This window comes from Nerophis ophidion, linkage group LG27 (genome assembly GCF_033978795.1).
Source record: "Nerophis ophidion isolate RoL-2023_Sa linkage group LG27, RoL_Noph_v1.0, whole genome shotgun sequence".
Lineage (NCBI taxonomy): Eukaryota > Metazoa > Chordata > Actinopteri > Syngnathiformes > Syngnathidae > Nerophis > Nerophis ophidion.
The window spans coordinates 1,624,077-1,642,722 of NC_084637.1; the positions used below are offsets into that span (position 1 = coordinate 1,624,077).

Below are 18,646 nucleotides of genomic sequence, written 5' to 3' on the forward strand. Positions count from 1 at the left end.
CTCGTTGACCCATTGAACTTATCTGCTCTTTTGTGTATAATTCTTCATCGGGTCTCACTTTTGCAGAATCTCACTCTTGTAGAGGCGCCCTTTCATGGGTTGATTAACCTGGACTCAAACAAGTTGAAAAACGTACTCGGGTGTTACCATTTAGTGGTCAATTGTACAGAATATGTACTGTACTGTGCAATCTACTAATAAAAGTTAGGTACAAAATTGACGGTGCTTTTGCGGTAGCGCGATCAACGCTGTAGCATTTAGCACTTGTACGAGCGCGAATGACTTATGCGAGTGGGAGAGTGGTGAAACTATTGTTGTGACTGGTTTGACAGTTGTTGACTGTATTACAGTACATGGATTACATTATTTAATTAAAGGACATCGATGCACGATTATGTATTGCTAGAAGGTAATTCCTATGCACGTGTTGGAGCAATAAACAGACTTTTCAACTTCTCATGAAATGCTTTGCAACACTGCACATGTGTGCATAACTCCACGTAGCTGAAAACCTCTGGAAACCTATAGTTACAAGAATCACTAGGGTAACTTTATTTGAACATTTATTGCAATGATTTATAAGATGTATAAGTCATCAGTAGTTTGTCTTCAGTCATTGGTATGTTTTTGCAACTTAGCTTCCTGCTGAGCCCTCCAGGCAGTGAGCACCTCACTGTCCTCCCCTTCAGCAGCCGCCCGAGCTCTGGCTCTCTCCCTGGTCTGGGCAATGAACGTGGCAATGTCCTCTTCCTCGTCCTCATCATCTGCAGCCTGCCTTCCCCCTACTGTCTCATTATTTGTGTATTGTGAAGGGTAAGTCAACTTCCTCCTTGAGCTGACATCCCTCACCTCATCATTCTGGCCGTATGACCTTTCGGTTCGGCTGTGGCCGGAATATTCCATGTCGTCAGGAGATTTGACTTCACGCAGCCGGGATAGGTATCTGGCGGTGTCACCGTAGGTCTTATCCTCGACATCCTCACTAGCACATGAGACCCTACGGCTGGAAAAGTCCAACTGGGAGGCGGAGTCATCAAGGTCGTCGTAGGGGTCGTTTTCTGCAGTGGCTGCAGCTTTTTTCGGAGGAGGCCTGACACTCTTTAGCCAGTCGTCAATGCTGGTGTTCTTGTCCTTCTCCAGAGCCGGGTTTAGGTTCAGACATCCGGAAAGGCCAAATGTTCTCGCAGGTTTTTTTTTCTTTGCCTCTTCAAGAAAGTCCTCCTCTTTTCTTTGATTCTCCTCCTCATCCCCATCTTCCTTTGGTTTCTTTTTCTTGTACAAAGTGCTACGCTTGTTGTCCTCCAGGATTTTTTTCTTCTCGTAGGTCTCCATCTTGCCTCTCATGTCAGTCTTGATCTCTTTGTCCATGGCATTTAATTTGCTCAAGTCGACCTGGTCCTGGAAGAGGCTGTACAGAGGGACGCTGGTGGTTGTGATTTTGTTTTTCCTGGTGTCCAGTGCAGAGCCTCGTGCACTGAAACTGCCACCTGCAAGAACAGACGATGGTGGACCACGAGCCTGCGACATTGCACTGGAGTAGGAGGCTCCACTCAACATGGATGCTTTATCATCATCCCCACCTCGGCCTGACATCACACTTGATGCGGCGGCAAAGCTCAACTCTGATCCCGCACGTGACGGAGGGGGCAAGCTCATCTCGCTCTGCTTCTGTTTGATGGTTTCACTAACCACATTGGCGATCCAGTTCTGGATACTGGCCAGGTTAACCATTGGTTCTCCCCCAGGTACCTGAACACTCGGAACTGGAAGGATGGGAGGAACTGGTGTTATAGGACTAGGAAGCGCTGCAGATTGCATTGACTTTGTACTACGAGCATGTGACACGGATGATATGACAGAGGAACCTCCGCTGAGCATTGACATGTTGTCGTCAATGATAGCAGTTGGCGGTCCAGTGACTCCAGCTCCGGCCCAGAAGGCGGAGAGAGGTATTGTAGCTCCACTTACACAGCTCTCATTCTCCCAGCCGCACATGGACTGACTCTCTTCTAAAGTTTTTTTAGAACGTTCCAGGAGCTCCTCTCGCCTTTGCCGCCGCTTGACAGTCGTAGAGTCCTCACCCCGACTCAGCTCCAAAATCTCATCCACGTTCTCCTCGCCGAGTCGTCTCTGTTGCTTCCGCTTCCATGTCTGATATGCTGTCAAGTTGACGTCTTCAAAGGATGGAGTTGCAGCTTTGACGCTGTCCCCTTTCTCGTCATCAACAACAGAACCATTCTCCCCGTTTTCCCGGTCTTTCATGTTGAAGCCAAACTGGATCCTTTTAACCCGCCAGCGTTCCAATGGAGTCATCTTTTCCTTGTTCTTTTTGCAGAAGTTGTACATAGAGGTTGTGTCTGATAGGATGCTCTCCATCTCATCTTCAACCTTTTTCTTTGTCTCTTGTTCCTGTGTAATGTCACTTTCACTGCCTTTCTCATCATCCTTTTTGCGATAACGAGCTGCGGCTTGTTCCTCGATCTCCCTCAGCCGCTGCTTCCAAAGGTCGGAGTAGCTGGTACAACTGGAGGTGGACGTGGTGTCTGATGGAGGGCGTCTGTTGCAACGCTTCAAACGTTCTTTCATGGCACGCAAGTCCTCACTGGTGACGCTTTCCACATCGGCATCCGCACACATGCCGGGCGCCGAATCTTCCTCATCGCTGTTTAGCTGCGCCTCCCACCACTCCTCACTTTGGAACTGCTCATTTCTGCGCTGCCACTCATGGATCATGCTGTCCAGGCCATCTTCGTCCACGACACCTTCCCCGCTTCCCACCTGCTCAGGCAGAACTGTCTTTTCTTCGGCACCGCGTGAAGGTTTGTTTTCCTGCAGTCTTATCGATCCACTTCTGAGAGCCTCGGCAGCTGCGGAGGAGGCCACACTGCTCATCACGCTGGCACCGTCTTCCTCCTCCTCCATCATGATGGAGTGCGCTTTTACCTCAATCATACTTTGCTCTCCGTCCTCATGGGTATCATCCTCACTTCCATCACCGAAAATACGAGCGCGGGTGTGTGCATCAATAACAGAACACTGGCTCAGTGTGTCGTCGTCGTCTCGCTCCTCCATCAGGTCTTCGTTGAGCTCTCGTAGCTGTTTCAGGAAACCCTCGTTGGGGTTGATGGGCCGCTTCTTCCTAATAGCTGTCAGGGCCTCCATGATGCTCATGTGCTGGAATATCATGAGGTAAGAAGCCACCAGAACAGCTGAGCGACTGACGCCCATCATGGAAATCACCAGAACTTTGCCTGCAAACAAAAGGAAGAGAGAGTTCTTCTTAACCCTAAGGGTTGAAAATCAACAACTCTTCATCCAAGACAAGACATCAGGTCCGAGTCATTTGCGATGTTCACCTCTGTGGGTAAGCAAAGCCTCGTCAAAGAACTCAGCGGTGGGTCGGAAGTGTGGCGAAATATCAGCGTCAACAAAGTCGTCCACCTCAATGCCCATGTAGTGCACGCCCATGCCGGCATAGAAAGCCTCCCCGGTGTAGACGCCTGTGTTGTGGGCAGTATTGAGAATGTGTGTGATGCCCATTCGCTTCAGGCGAGCCTTGTTTACAGCGACAGCTCTGAGTGAAATGGAGCAGTGAGTTTAAACACACACGTAATCATTTCAACTTCTACAGTGTACACTCCTAGTTTCAAATTGCACAGAATGAGAGGATATTGTGACACTCACTTTTCAGCAATGAAAATGTTTGGCCACACCTCGTCCACAGGCCTGCTTGGGGCCTCCAGGCGCTCCTGAACCATGGCCCTCTGGATGTCCAGCACACACGGAGTGTTGTAAGGACTGCGGTCGTCAATCATATCCTTGACTCGGTTGTAAAGATCCTCCACCATAAGCTGGTCTGCCGTTTCAAGCATGGACTCTGGAATGGACTCAGGGCGGGCACCGCGAGGGGGCAGTTCTGCCAATAACAGATGATCTATATTGAAAGGATTTTCAGGCAGGATTTACACTCATCTTATACATTGAGCTTAAATGGTAATCGGTAATTTGTCCTGACGACCAATTAGATTACAAATCCCACGTTTTATGAAATAATAAGACATAAAATACAACAAAATCCTTTAAAAATAGTGCTGTCAAACAAATATGGAAAAAAAAACAGATTCATCACGTTTGCATTTTGAATAATCACAGTAAATTACTTGCATCTAGAATTTACATTAACATTAAAAAGTTTTGAACGTTCCTTTGGTTAATCCTACGTACGTGTCGGATGTGTTAATGTCCTTGCGTGTTACTTTTGCTTGGTCGTTTACCAAAACAAGATGGAATAATCACAACACCTCCTTTAGAAACCAGACTTTGCGGAATTCTACAGAACTCAGCAAACACATTTGGAACCTCAAAGACAATAATGTTGAATATTCAATAACATGGCAAATTCTTGCATCCAGCACACCTTACAACAGTGGTAATAAAAGATGCAACCTATGCTTAAAAGAGAAACTGTTTATTATATATCAGCCAGATCTATCATCCCTCAACAAGCACAGTGAAATCATTTCAACATGCCGCCACAGACAGAAACACCTCCTAGGTAACACATGAGCCAATCACCACGCCCCTACGCCTGTCTGTACCCACCCACTCTGTGCCCTATATAAACCATTGTATGTGAATGCTTCCATTAAAATCTCCTGAACCCCTCATGAAACAGTTCTGTAGAGATGAAGTAGTCTTGTGATTTTTCCCACACCTACACACACACACACACACACACACATATATATATATATATATATATATATATATATATATATATATGTCTTGATTGGATTATCCAGAGAATAGTGCTCGATACCGTGGTAGAGCGCAATTTGTAGGTGTGGGAAAAAATCACAAGACTACTTCATCTCAGAGATGAAGTAGTCTTGTGATTTTTTCCCACACCTACATATATATATGTATATATTATATATATATACATACACACACACACATACACACATATATATATATATATATATATATATATATATATATATATATGTGTGTGTGTGTGTGTGTGTGTGTGTGTGTGCAAAAACACACACATAACCCATTTTTGCCCCCTAGTCAAGAAGTTTGGTGACCTCTGGTTTAGAGAAATTATAGGAAAAACCTACTTTAAACAGGATCATCTGCTGGAATTTGCCATCACGATAATGTTTGCTAATTTTCTTTGATTCCTCCAGCATGACTCTCCATAAGACGGGTGCAGACTCACCCACGTACATCATTAGTGACAACAGACCGCAGTCATTGGACCTAATCGTCTCATTTGACTCGCACCACATTCCTCTTCAGATCGACCCCACTCTCAGCAGCTTAATGGGGAATACATGTTTCATCTTCTGCACTTTCAATTATGTTCCCCCGTGTGCGTATGCGGCACGTCGGTATCCTGCTGGTCGCAGAAGCGGTCGCAGCAGGAGTCACGATCACTCATAATGTGGCTGAGAGAACTGAGAGAATCCGTGAGTTTTTCTGGCTTCTTGCAACCTTCAGACACCCTCAGAACTTTTAACAGCACTACCTCAGACTGTATATTTGCTTGACATTTTCCAGGCCTCTCGTATGATCAAATAGGGGAAAATATTTTCATGAGTTCATCAAAGTGTGTCTCACCCTCACTGATGATCTTTTTGGCAGCGACGGCAGATGACAGGTGGATGGGCTCCATGAAGATGCTGGCGGCGTCCGAGCCTGAGACGGTGGAAAACCTGGACTCTGACATCATGGAGAGGCTGGAAACAACAGAGACAAAGTTGTCCTGTGTTCTGCACTCATTGTTTTTCAGAGCTGGTGTGTTACCTGGGCGATGAGCAGCGCAGGTAACGAGATTGGATTCCCTGAATGGGACTGTTGTCCTCCTCACAATTGGGGACCATCTGATCTTCACCTTCGCTGGCAGACGCCATGACAGCGGACGTGATTCCTTCCTGTTCAGTGAAACCCGTGTCCTCTTTCCCCACCCACCGAAAAAATAATTAACACACGAAGCAGCAAAATAAACTTTATTCCGCAGCAGTGGCAAATTGGCTATGACTCAAGTCGATACAATTGTGTTAGTTGTGGTGAGGTGAATTATACCTTGTACCATTTTTTTGTGTTTGTATTTGGTCACAGAATCCTTTAGAGGATTATTCTACTAAGGAAATACGCCCTTAAATAGCTTCAAAAGTGCACATGTCCATCACAAGCTCTCCAGAGAGTGGTGGCTCTTGCCCCCAAGAAATTGGAATCCTACAGGAATACAGGTTTGGATTTAAGGAGCAAGTGTAAAAACATTAGCAACATTTGGTAGGAAGCCCTCACAAGTAGGAGTAGAGGATAGGGGTCGGAGGTCACCCGACTTAAATAGATTGACTGGCCAAGCAACAAACTGGGCTTTGTCCAGACTGACCGGCCCCAAGGCTAGAACAACAAAGAGTTACTGTCTTTGTGTAAAAGGTATTTAAGGACAGTAAAAGTTCAAGTTAAAATAGCAATGATTGTCACACACACACTAGGTGTGGCAAAATAATTCTCTGCATTTGACCCATCACCCTTGATCACCCCCTGGTAGGTGAGGGGAGCAGTGAGCAGCGGCGGTGGCTGCGCCCGGGAATGATTTTTGGTGATTTAACCCCCAATTCCAAGCCTTGATGCTGAGTGCCAAACAGGGTGGTAATGGCTCCCATTTGTATAGTCTTTGGTATGACTCGTTTACTTGTGAAGTTAATTTATCCATGGGGCGGTATAGCTCGGTTGGTAGCGTGGACGTGCCAGCAAATTGAGGGTTCCAGGTTCGATCCCCGCTTCTGCCATCCTAGTCACTGCCGTTGTGTCCTTGGGCAAGACACTTTACCCGCCTGCTCCCAGTGCCACCCACACTGGTTTGAATGTAACTTACAGTAGATATTGGGTTTCACGATGTAAAAGCGCTTTGAGTCTCTAGAGAAAAGCGCTATATGAATATACTTCGCTTCACTTCACATTCCGAAACGTCAAACAACAACGAAAACCTAATTACCACACATATCCTTCCGCCATTAATGCAATTAAACACTTACATATTCCATCATATTAGCAGTATTAAATAATACGTTATCAAATGGTTCACACAAATGTAATAACTAAACATAAAGTGTGCCTTATAATTACTCTAAGCAGGCTATATATACATTTTCCTGTTATTCAAATACAGTAAATAGTCCCATTTTGGCTGAATAAACATGAAGCACCTTTCATAAAATGTCAATTAACTTCAACAGTGAAGTGTATTAACGACCTCACATGATGTTCTACATATGGTGAATGTTCATATTCATCTTGGAGAAAGCAAACCATCAGGATTGAGTAAAGAGTGGTATTTCAGTTTGAGCACATGATGAGATAAGGCCCCTTAGTTTGATATTCACAGGTGAATTGGATCACTTCTTGTAGGAAGGAGGCCCTAATTGGGACTTCGGAATGCAAAAGTGATAACCATATCCTTGAGAAGAGACTACCTGTCTAGTTTGAATGCCAACCTTCATGTCATGACTTAAAGTAGTTGTTTTCCAGACACTTACACGCGAACATCTCCTCGGCTGGTAGAGCGGCCGTGCCAGCAATTTCAGGGTTGCAGGTTCGATTCCCGCTTGTGCCATCCTACTCACTGCCGTTGTGTCCTTGGGCAAGACACTTTACCTACCTGCTCCCAGTGCCACCCACACTGGTTTAAATGTAACTTAGATATTGGGTTTCACTATGTAAAGCGCTTTGAGTCACTTGAGAAAAGCGCTATATAAATATAATTCACTTCACTTTTTTGGTCAGGTGGTGCGATTTAGACTTAGCGCACACCCAAACAGACAAAGAAGGAATATATCAACTGATGGTTTGGCTTCTCCAGGACAGGAATCCTTCTTTTTTGACTAAGACTCCTCCGAGTACTGCAGACCTGTTTAAATGACGCTTACTTGTTATGAAGTTAGTTTAGTAAAGCGTCTCCGACGTCTCTTTTGATCCGGCCAAACTGCCATGTCATCCTTCTGTCCAGGCGACCATGCCAAGACCAGAAATACACTTCACTAGCATGTAGACTCTCATAGAAGGTGTACACATGACACTATTTCATGTATTACATGTTGTGAAAGTAGTCAGTGACTCGGGCTGTGAATCTTTGGGTGTCCCACGATTCGATTTAATATCGATTCTTGGGGTCGCGATTAGATTATAAATCAATTTTTTTGATTCAACGCGATTCTCGATTCAAAAACGATATTTTTCCGATTGAAAAGGATTGTGTATTCATTCAATACATAGATTTCAGCAGGATCTACCCTAGTCTGCTCACATGCTAGCAGAGTAGTGGATTTTAAAAAAAAGCTTTTATAATTGTAAAGGACAATGTTTTATCAACTGATTGCAATAATGTAAATTTGTTTTAACTATTAAAGGAAGCAAAAATATGACTTATTTTATCTTTGTGAAAACATTGGACACAGTGTGTTGTCCAGCTTATGAGATGCCATGCAAGTGTAAGCCACTGTGACACTATTGTTCTTTTTGATTATTTTTATAAATGTCTAATGATAATGTCAATGAGGGATTTTTAATCACTGCTATGCTGAAATTATAACTAATATTGATACTGTTGTTGATAATATTCATTTTTGTTTCACTACTTTTGTTTTGTTCTGTGTGGTGTTTGTGTCTCCTCTCAATTGCTCTGTTTGTTGCAGTTCTGAGTGTTGCTGGGTCAGGTTTGGTTTTGGAATTGGATTGCATTGTTATGGTATTGCTGTGTAGTGGTTTGTTGGATTGATAAAAAAAAAAAAAAAAAAAATGCTATATTTTTTTAAATATTGATTTAAAAAAAAAAAGAGAATGGATTCTGAATCGCACAACGTGAGAATGGCGATTCGTATTCGAATCGATTTTCCCCCACACCTCTATCAGTGACTGTCCATTTGTGTAAAGTTATTAGCCTCAACCTGCGTGAAGAGAATGCTAATGCTAACAAGCTAACCTTAAAGCTGATGTATTTGTGTTGTCGACTTGAAATAAACCCTGACATTTATTATTTATATGTTGTTATTTACAGATAAACACTAACATTTATATATTGTCATTTACAGCTGAAATGGACCAAAATAAATCGCCTGACTTCATGAATTCATCATTTACAGTGAGGACGACTTTTTGACTGTTGGACATTGCGGACGAAAGCTTGACTTTTTATAATCGGTACACTTTATTTTTTAAATCATAGTATTTGGTTTAGTTTAGTCTTTATTTAAAGGGACAATGCGCAGAAACATTAAGATCAAAGACAGATATGTTTTGTACCAGATTATAGCTAAATAGCTATTTTCCATCTGCAGTCCCTGGCTTCCTAAATTAAAGGGATACAAAATTTATGCTATAAAATTATAACAATAAAATCATACTATAGCATGTAATCAAACTAAGAAAAGTCATAAAATGCCCTTTCATGGACACATTCTTATTATACAATACAACCTCACCTCTCCTTTACATCATAACTAAGACAATACATGCTCTTGTTCACATTTGTCATCATTTGTCAAAACAACCAGGATTTTACAAGACACACCTCACAGTTTCTCTCATGGATGAATATAATACACATTAAGTTACTGTGTCAATAATAGTCCCCACCTTAGTGACCGTGTGAGCAGCTTTGATTGATCCAAACTTTAATTTGTATATGATTGCTTTGTATTTCAATGACTTACTTTTGAGTAAAAGAAATGTGACCTAATGTTGTTTGTTTATTGACATGGTATCAGCGTTGAAATATAGTGAACCACTCCTCCATACCTCATCAGTCTGATTTGTATCAACTACCCTGAGAGGTGAAATGTGGTGGAAACACAAACCACACACTTCTACAGGAACCTATAGACCAGGGGTAGGGAACCTATGGCTCTAGAGCCAGATGTGGCTCTTTTGATGACTGCATCTGGCTCTCGGATAAATCTGAGCTGACATTGCTTAACACAATAAGTAATGAATAATTCCGTTGGTAATCAGTGTTAAAAATAACGTTCAGAATATAAAACATTCTCATGCACCTTAATCCATGAATCCGTTTTCTTCCGCACCTGTTCATTAATGGTAAGAAGTATTTTATTTATCATTGGTTAACTTCAGAATAACATCCATCCATTTCCTACCACTTATTCCCTTAGGGGTCGCGAGGGGTGCTGGTGCCTATCTCAGCTACAATCGGGCGGAAGGCAATCAATGTGTGTAGACATAGACAGTTTTGTCCCCAGCTTCTACCATCCTAGTCCCATCCGTTGGGTCCTTGAGCAAGACACTTCACCCTTGCTCCTGATGGGTCGTGGTTAGCACCTTGCATGGCAGCTCCCGCCGTCAGTGTGTGTATGCGTGTGTGAATGGGTGAATGTGGAAATAGTGTCAGAGCGCTTTTTCCCTTTGGGGTCGCGGGGGGCGCTGGTGCCTATCTCAGCTACAATCGGGTGCAAGGCGGGTTAGACCCTGGACAAGTCGCCACCTCATCGCAGGGCCAACACAGACAACATTCACACTCACATTCACACACTAGGGACCATTTAGTGTTGCCAATCAACCTATCCCCAGGTGCATGTCTTTGGAGGTGGGAGGGGCCTATCCCCAGGTGCATGTCTTTGGAGGTGGGAGGGGCCTATCCCCAGGTGCATGTCTTTGGAGGTGGGAGGGGCCTATCCCCAGGTGCATGTCTTTGGGAGTGGGAGGAAGCCGGAGTACCCAGAGGGAACCCACGCAGTCATGGGGAGAACATGCAAACTCTACACGGAAAGATCCCGAGCCCGGGATTGAACCCAGGACTACTCAGGACCTTCGTATTGTGAGGCAGATGCACTAACCCCTCTCACACCGTGCTGCTCCTCCAGAATAACAATGTTATTAAAAAGAATAAGAGACTTATTATACTCTAAAAATGTTGGTCTTACTTAAAAATGCACACATTTAGTTGTATTTAGTGTTATAAAAAATTGTACGGCTCTCACGGAAATACATTTTTTAAATATTTGACTTTCATGGCTCTCTCAGCCAAAAAGGTTCCCGACCCCCGCTATAGACCCTTGAACCAGAGGTTCCAAGAACCGAAAGTTCCTGAACTTTTGAAGGAAAAGGGCCTGATGAGTTAGTGGGTTTGGATTAGGTGTTGACATGAACCGCTTCGACTGTATTTGCTTATCATGGCTTCAGCAAGAAAAAACCAAACTAAATGTTTGTCAGAAAGTAAGACGTACAAAGATGTCGAGCCTCACCTAATCATGTGCAGTTTATATTTAGTTAGCTGATGATATTGTCTGGGTGCTTTCAGGCCTGGCAGCACATCTATTTTGAGCCACAGCTGCGTCGCAAGCCTCAGAGCAGCGTTGTGTCCATCTTTGTTCCAAACAAGCCATAAGAGCCCAACAAGTCACACAAACAAGCACACAATCACTTGTCTTCACACCAACAAAGTGTTTGTCTTACCTTGGCAGTCAGGGGCAGAGTCCATCTGAGGAGGTCATCTGAGGAAGCACTGACACATGCTCCTAAAGTGACGTGCACCCCCCATTTAGACCCCCCTCCACCATTCAGGAGGCCTGGACATCTGACACCGAACACTGAAGTCTCTTTCTAGAAGACCCTCCTCTTCACTTCTACCTTCCTACAGTCCTTCTTTGTTCCTTTCTTTGATTCAGTTCTGCAACATTTGGAAAACTATGGCATAAGAGGTGTTTCACAACAGTGGTTAAGTAGTTATTTAAGTAACAGATTTCAATTTGTGGAAATGAATAAGACTTAATCACAGCCAAGAAGAGTAACTTGTGGGGTTCCACAAGGCTCGGTATTGGGACCTAAGTTATTTAGACTTTAAATGATATTTGTTCAGTATCTAATAAAATGACATTTATTATGTTTGCAGATGATACAAATGTATATTGTTCAGGAGAAGACTTGAAGGAAGTGTTGAGGATAATAGAAGTTGAGTTAATTCAGCTAATAAAGTAGTTTGATATTAATAAGTTATCATTAAATGATAAAAAAAACTAAATTTATGGTGTTTAGTGGTGCAAGGACAAATTGTGAAGCTAAATTAAAATTAAATCAAGTGGAAATTGATAGAGTATATGAAACTAAATTCTTGGGAACAATAATTAATCATAAACTGTATTAGAAACCACATATTGAATGTATAAAGGGAAAAATATCCAAATCTATTGCTATTCTTTATAAAGTAAGACATTCTGAATAAGAAATCCCTGCATGTGTTGTATTATTCTTTTATTTTTCCATATGTAACATATTGTGTTGAATTTGGGGAAATGTTTATAAAACAAACATAGAGCCAATAATAAAACTTCAAAAACGTGTCATTAGAATAATACACAAAGTGTGCTACTATGAACATACCAATCCTTTATTTATAAGTTCAAATGTATGAACATTTTAAGACATTGTGTTTTTAAAAACAATGGAAATGATGTTTGGAGTAAAGAACAACAACCTTCCAGCTTGCATTCTTAGGCTATTTCATTTAAGAGGAGGAAACTATAATTTACGGGGGATATTGAGTTTTGAAATAGGTAAAGCGAGAAGGAATATAAAATACAAATGTCTTACAGTTTTAGGAATTAAATGGTGGAAGAAGCTCAGTGATGAGTTGAAGACATGCACTTCTTTGGTAAGGTTTAAGAAAACCTTGAAAGGTGAAATAATTGAAAATGATAAAATATAGTAACAATTACTTTCATCCCATTGATTTTTTTTTTTTTTTTTAACATTGTTGTTCGAGGCAATCTAATCTTCTGTGAAGGTATAGGATAGGCAAATATAAGCTTTGGCTTCAGCCTATTCCTTTTTCAATCATTCTTTTTCTTTTCTTTTGTGTGTAAATGTGTATGATTGTTCACGTATAACCTGTACTGTAAAACTGATCACACAAAATGGTTGATTGATTTGATTGATTATATGACCGAAATAAACTTTTTTCATTGTTTCATTCAGTTCCACAAGAGTTTTTATTCATCCTTCCTCCTTTAAAAAAAATATAGTTTTGTTATAAATTATTTACAAGTCGATCCACGTTCTATCCTCACCTATGGTCATGAGCTTTGAGATATGACCGAAAGGACAAGATCACGGGTACAAGCGGCCCAAATGAGTTTCCTCCGCCAGGTGTTGGGTCTCTCCCTTAGAGATAGGGTGAGAAGCTCTGCCATCCGGGAGGAACTCAAAGTAAAGCCGCTGCTCCTCCACATGGAGAGGAGCCAGATGAGGTGGTTTGGGCATCTGGTCAGGATGCCACCTGAACGCCTCCCTAGGGAGGTGTTTAGGGCACGTCCAACCGGTAGGAGGCCACGGGGAAGACCCAGGACACGTTGGGAAGACTATGTCTCCCGGCTGGCCTGGGAACGCCTCGGGATCCCCCAGGAGGAGCTGGACCAAGTGGCTGGGGAGAGGGCAGTCTGGGCCTCTCTGCTTAGGCTGCTGCCCTCGCGACCAGACCTTGGATAAGCGGAAGATGATGGATGGAATATAAAGACAATATAAGTTATATAACATACATCCATATGCAAAAGTGCAATATATTTATCTGTAAAGTAATTTATTTTTTTATATCTGCACCTTATTGCTCTTCTATCCTGCACTGCCTTGAACAAATGAAACAAAATGTTATATGTACTGTAAAGTTTAAATTTGAAAGACAATAAAAGGAAGTCTAAGTGTCCAATTGTTGAATAACTGCTAGTGTATCATACACGTCTGAAAGAAATGGACATTGACATTTTTAAATTGGACATGAAAATGATGTCGTGTATCATGGAGGAGCACGACAAAAACTATGGCAACAAATACAACAAAAAGTACTGAAAGTAATAAAATAGTCCGCTTTTTCCCTAAATATTAAAGAGATGAGTTTAAATCACCTCAAATTTACATTGGATAATAGAATTTGTTGTCAGCCTCTGCTTTTAAAAAGATTATTCCTTACAGTAGTTCTCATTGTGTCCTGAAGCGTGATTAATTAGCAGGGTGGCCCTTTAAATGTAATCACACCATCAAATGAATTTCCATGGGAATGTTAAACAGTAGCTCAGAGAAATCAATTCATTCAGTCATATTTTCTGGCTTCTCGGAGGCGTGTTTCCTGGTTCTCGCAGGAACAACACGGACTTTATCAGTCAGCTGACCAGGCTTCTATTTATAAACTCTCAAAACAAGCACGGCATGTGTTAGGCCGGCAGGACGTGACCCATTACTTCTTTTAATATGAGCGCACGTATTGCTTGTTGAAACTGCATCACATTAGTTTCTTTACCGAGCCACTTCAAGAGTTTTTATGAAAATAAATATGAAGAAAAGTAGAGTTTTAACAGGAGGTGTGGCGCCCAACCGGAGGGAGAAAGCACGCAGACAGGAAGTGGGCAACATCAATGGTTATCAGAGTCATATTGTACAGTATTTACAGGACAAGAAAACATACTGTGTGTCAAAAGGAAAACTTCAAAAGGTACATTATATTATGTACATTGTTTACTTCCTCCTACCATGTAGTGCTCACCCAAAAGCCATTACTGAAATCTCACAATATTTGTAGCCATTTTCTTCTTCTCTTCACTACTTTGCAGCACTTTGCTCTTCACCAGCATTCACAACCCCAAAAAATCTGAGGATTTTTGGTCAAAAATATTTTTTCTCCAAATTTGGCCATCTTTTCCACAGAAAACTCCTCTCATTCACTCTAAGTGTGTAATCGTTTATAAATACATGATCAAAAGTTTTTCTTTACAGTGCACTACATTTTACAGCTAGGGTGCATCTGGATAGTATTCAGAGCGCTTAACTTCTTCCACATTTTAGCCATCCATCCATCCATCTTCTTCCACTTATGCGAGGTTGGGTCGCGGGGGCAGCAGCCTAAACAGGGAAGCTCAGACTTCCCTCTCCCCAGCCACTTGGTCCAGCTCTTCCCGGGGATCCCGAGGCGTTCCCAGGCCAGCCGGGAGACATAGTCTTCCCAACGTGTCCTGGGTCTTCCCCGTGGCCTCCGACCGGTCGGACGTGCCCTAAACACCTCCCTCGGGAGGCGTTCGGGTGGCATCCTGACCAGATGCCAGAACCACCTCATCTGGCTCCTCTCCATGTGAAGGAGCAGCGGCTTTACTTTGAGTTCCTCCCGGATGGCAGAGCTTCTCACCCTATCTCTAAGGGAGAGACCCAAACTCATTTGGGCCGCTTGTACCCGTGATCTTGTCCTTTCGGTCATAACTCAAAGCTCATGACCATAGGTGAGGATGGGAATGTAGATCGACCGGTGAATTCAAAGCTTTGCCTTCCGGCTCAGCTCCTTCTTCACCACAACGAATCGATACAGCGTCCGCATTACTGAAGACGCCGCACCGATCCGCCTGTCGATCTCACCATCCACTCTTCCCTCACTCGTGAACAAGACTCCTAGGTACTTGAACTCCTCCACTTGGGGCAGGGTCTCCTCCCCAACCCAGAGATGGCACTCCACCCTTTTCCGGAAGAGATCCATGGACTCGGACTTGCTGATTCTCATTCCGGTCGCTTCACACTCGGCTGTGCAGTGTAAAGCGTGTGGTGTTCGTCCTGGTTGTGGAATTATAACATATAGAACATGCTGTACGTTTACCAAACAATCTCTCACTCCTAATCCATAAATCCCATGAAATCTTCTTCCTGGATGTGGCTTCTAAACAACTCTGCCAACTCCAAAGGTCTGTGCCGCTTCCTCTTGTCCTTTTCTGCTGCATATTTCACTACATCCAGCTTGTAATCTGCACTACATGATTTGCTTTTCAACGCCATTTTTGTTCAGCCCTTCTCACTTTTTATAAGTTACCGCCGATGTTGAAATGATCCTTTTTAATAGCTACGGCAGTAGCATATAGCATATAGCAGTTAGCATCCCATGAACCACAATGCACTTCTCCCATGACCCGCCCCCGCCGAATTCTTATTGGTCGACATGTGTGTGACGATTTTCTTCGTCTCTTCCGCGAATGAGATAAATAATATTATTTGATATAATACGGTAACGTGTTAATAATGTCATACATAAGTCGCTCCGGAGTATATGTCGCACCCAACGGCCAAACTATGAAAAAAACTGCGATTTATAATCCGAAAAATACGGTAGTCATGTTTAAAGCAGCTAATATTTTCCCATGTGTACTCTTTATGTTTGTATCTTTTGTACGCAAGTAAACTCTGTGCTTTACCTTGGTGGCGCAGGAAAGTGGAGTATGACATAACTCCCTTTTTACCTTATCAGTATTAGAACAAAGAGGCTCTATTCCTTTCTGGGCAGGATGGGGGCTGTTTTCGTATTCAATAAATTGTCTCTTTCCGTTTGATTTTCAGACCGCTTCTAGAAGCCACTATTAAAAGACTGAAGAAGTGGTCTCCTAAATGTAACGCAGGTGTCAAATCCATACTTTGGCGGCGACTATTAGGCTCTTGCTCTCCATTTGAGCTGGGCGCACTCTCCCTAGTCACGTGACCGCCGCGGTCCAATCAGCTGTGCTTATAAGGCGGTAGCAGGTGGTGGCCAGTAGACAGGACGTGAGGGGACACAGATTGTAGTTCTGCTCCTGGTAGGTTTTTATTCTCGTTTTCACCCGAAATATTGGGCTGACGGGATTCTAAACTAAATTGAAATTTTCCTGAGGGAACTTTTTAATTTTCCTGAGGGAACTCTCCTGAAGGAATCAATAAAGTACTATCTCTATTTTTCTACTTTATAGAGCCGACTACCAGCAGCGGATTTTTCGTCATTAGGCGGTGTGTGACTGAGGAAGCGGAGTTGGTGAGTCCATGTTTCTGAAAATAGCAGCTCTAGCATGAGTCTTGCTTCCATCCTTTCATTGAAACAGTCCTTGTGGCCAATTTCTCAATCGTCCATATACAAGCTCTATGACTTCAACCATTGATAACTGTTGAACGTACTTTTGAATGTGTTTGATAATAAGCAGGTCTAGTGCACTGTATAGGTCTAGTGCACTGTATAGGTCTAGTGCACTGTATAGGTCGTATTTATGCTGCTAATGGCTATTTTAGCACTTTATTGCATGTTGTGATTCCGACATGTATGTTTATTTATATTGTACAATATTGAGGAAAGAACTATAGAACCTATTCTGAATACTTTATAATTAATGTTATTTAATGAAGACATTTGATTTGTGTACACATGGAAATACAAGGATGGTCCTGGTTCTTACACAGGCCAGGCTTCTCTTTATGATGGCGAGCTAAGGAAAAAAAGCATCTAGTCCAAGTTCTTGGGAGATTCCAGCCAGGAACCCCACCACCTGTTCTACCTGTTCTGTCTGGGCAGGTAGGAGGCTCACTCTCCTGCCAACCTTCTACACATTTTCACCCTTAACCGCAGCACATGGACTCTACTGCTTTACTCTCCAAATCCTTTCACCAAGAATTCCATCTGAGCTGAGGTTTAAACAAGATCCAGAGACAGTAAATAATTGAATTGGAATGATATATTATGTATATAATAACTGTGTTTGCCTTCAAATAGCTTTCACGTTGAATGGCCATTCAAGTCATTGTTGTGTATGTATCTGCTGTCCATCACTAATCCTTTAATACACGCTGTCAACCAAACTGCAATACAAGCTCTGCCTTCTCTCTCCGAGTCAAAACTCTACTCTTCTGTTCCTAATCCATAACACCCCATTTATTAAACATAAACTTGATAATCTTCCTATTCTGTCTTGATGGTCCTTCTTACTCTGCATATATGTCATCTGAAAGAACTTGGGACTGACCAGTGACTTGTATTCCCTGAGAGGAAGACTGGTCAGACACAACAGTACACAAACGTGGACTTTTTATGTTTAGTGACATGCTAATTCTTATCTTTACACTTTTTTCCCCCAAATTCCATTGTATCTCATACTCTTCTGACACCACCAGATGGCAGTATAAGTGTCCACAAAAGCGGCCATAAAACCCCAATTCAGTAGCATACACAATTTTGAAAATAAGAGCTAAAAAGGTGCTGTCCACGCATGTGGACACTAAGCCTTTAGAGGTTTTAAGTTAAATTTGAAGGGGGACGTGATGCATTTAAGAGTTACTCCACCCAGAAAGTGCATCTTTGATGAAGGCGCACTGTGGGCCAGACTTCTATGGAGGTGGGAAATACTGCTTTTGCAGGATCCGCACAGTCGCACACCTTTTTTTTCCACTCAAGCATGTTGCAGAATAGCCTTTAGTATTAGCACTTTTAGCCTAACTTGCTAGAGTACTTGAAATTGAACAGATAAGGTTCTGGGGGAAAAATCGAATCTCATAATTACAGACTTTCAACACGGAGGAGTGAGCAGTGAGTCCTTTTTTTCCTGACTTGGTATTCATCCGGCTTTTTCTTCTTCCTTTGTCTTCGCATCCAGCTTGGGCGGGGTCGGCAGCTCGCAATAGGCCGGAGGCAGGCAAGGCACCAAATGCAGCTTGTGGCTGTCCCGCATGAGTTGTACACAGCTGTAGAAACCCTGCTGCTGGAACACGTTGGTAATGGCAGCCGGTGGTTCTGTGGGCTGGCTGGTGGTGCTGTAGCCGCTCCCTGGCACGTAACTGATATCAGGCCAGGCAGGCGCCGCCGCCA

The 18,646-nt window shown here is 42.8% G+C and overlaps 2 protein-coding genes across 5 annotated transcripts in view; both read right to left on the reverse strand.

Annotated features, from left to right (window-relative positions):
- Positions 1 to 550: 550 nt before the first annotated feature.
- dusp27 (dual specificity phosphatase 27) lies at positions 551 to 11,640 on the reverse strand. Of its 2 annotated transcripts, XM_061889872.1 has the most exons (7): positions 11,482 to 11,551; positions 7,944 to 8,015; positions 5,812 to 5,962; positions 5,626 to 5,744; positions 3,685 to 3,916; positions 3,357 to 3,574; positions 551 to 3,251 (listed from the first exon to the last, which is right to left on the reverse strand). In XM_061889872.1, exons 3-7 carry the CDS (start codon positions 5,916 to 5,918, stop codon positions 610 to 612), a joined length of 3,318 nt encoding a protein of 1,105 aa, XP_061745856.1. In that variant the 5' UTR covers positions 5,919 to 5,962; positions 7,944 to 8,015; positions 11,482 to 11,551; the 3' UTR covers positions 551 to 609. The 2 variants fall into 2 exon arrangements, with proteins under 2 accessions (XP_061745856.1, XP_061745855.1); XM_061889871.1 differs by lacking the exon at positions 7,944 to 8,015 and having other exon boundaries at positions 11,482 to 11,640.
- Positions 11,641 to 14,417: 2,777 nt separating this feature from the next.
- The window catches only part of LOC133544546 (prolactin receptor-like), a 30,741-nt gene continuing 26,512 nt past the window's right edge, over positions 14,418 to 18,646 (reverse strand). For all 3 annotated transcript variants that reach the window (XM_061890006.1, XM_061890007.1, XM_061890005.1), the window contains one exon: positions 14,418 to 18,646. This exon is cut by the window's right edge and continues 271 nt beyond it. In XM_061890006.1, coding sequence (XP_061745990.1) covers positions 18,396 to 18,646 — 251 coding nt within the window. In that variant the 3' untranslated portion in view covers positions 14,418 to 18,395.

Bases quoted from the DNA above. Each gene is read 5' to 3' on its own strand.
- dusp27 (XM_061889871.1), bottom strand. From the start codon at position 11,506: ATGGACTCTGCCCCTGACTGCCAAG. The intron at 3,917-5,625 runs GTGAGACACACT...TGTTATTGGCAG, and splicing joins CAAAAAGATCATCAGTGAGG to AACTGCCCCCTCGCGGTGCC. The intron at 3,575-3,684 runs GTGAGTGTCACA...CATTTCACTCAG, and splicing joins AACATTTTCATTGCTGAAAA to AGCTGTCGCTGTAAACAAGG.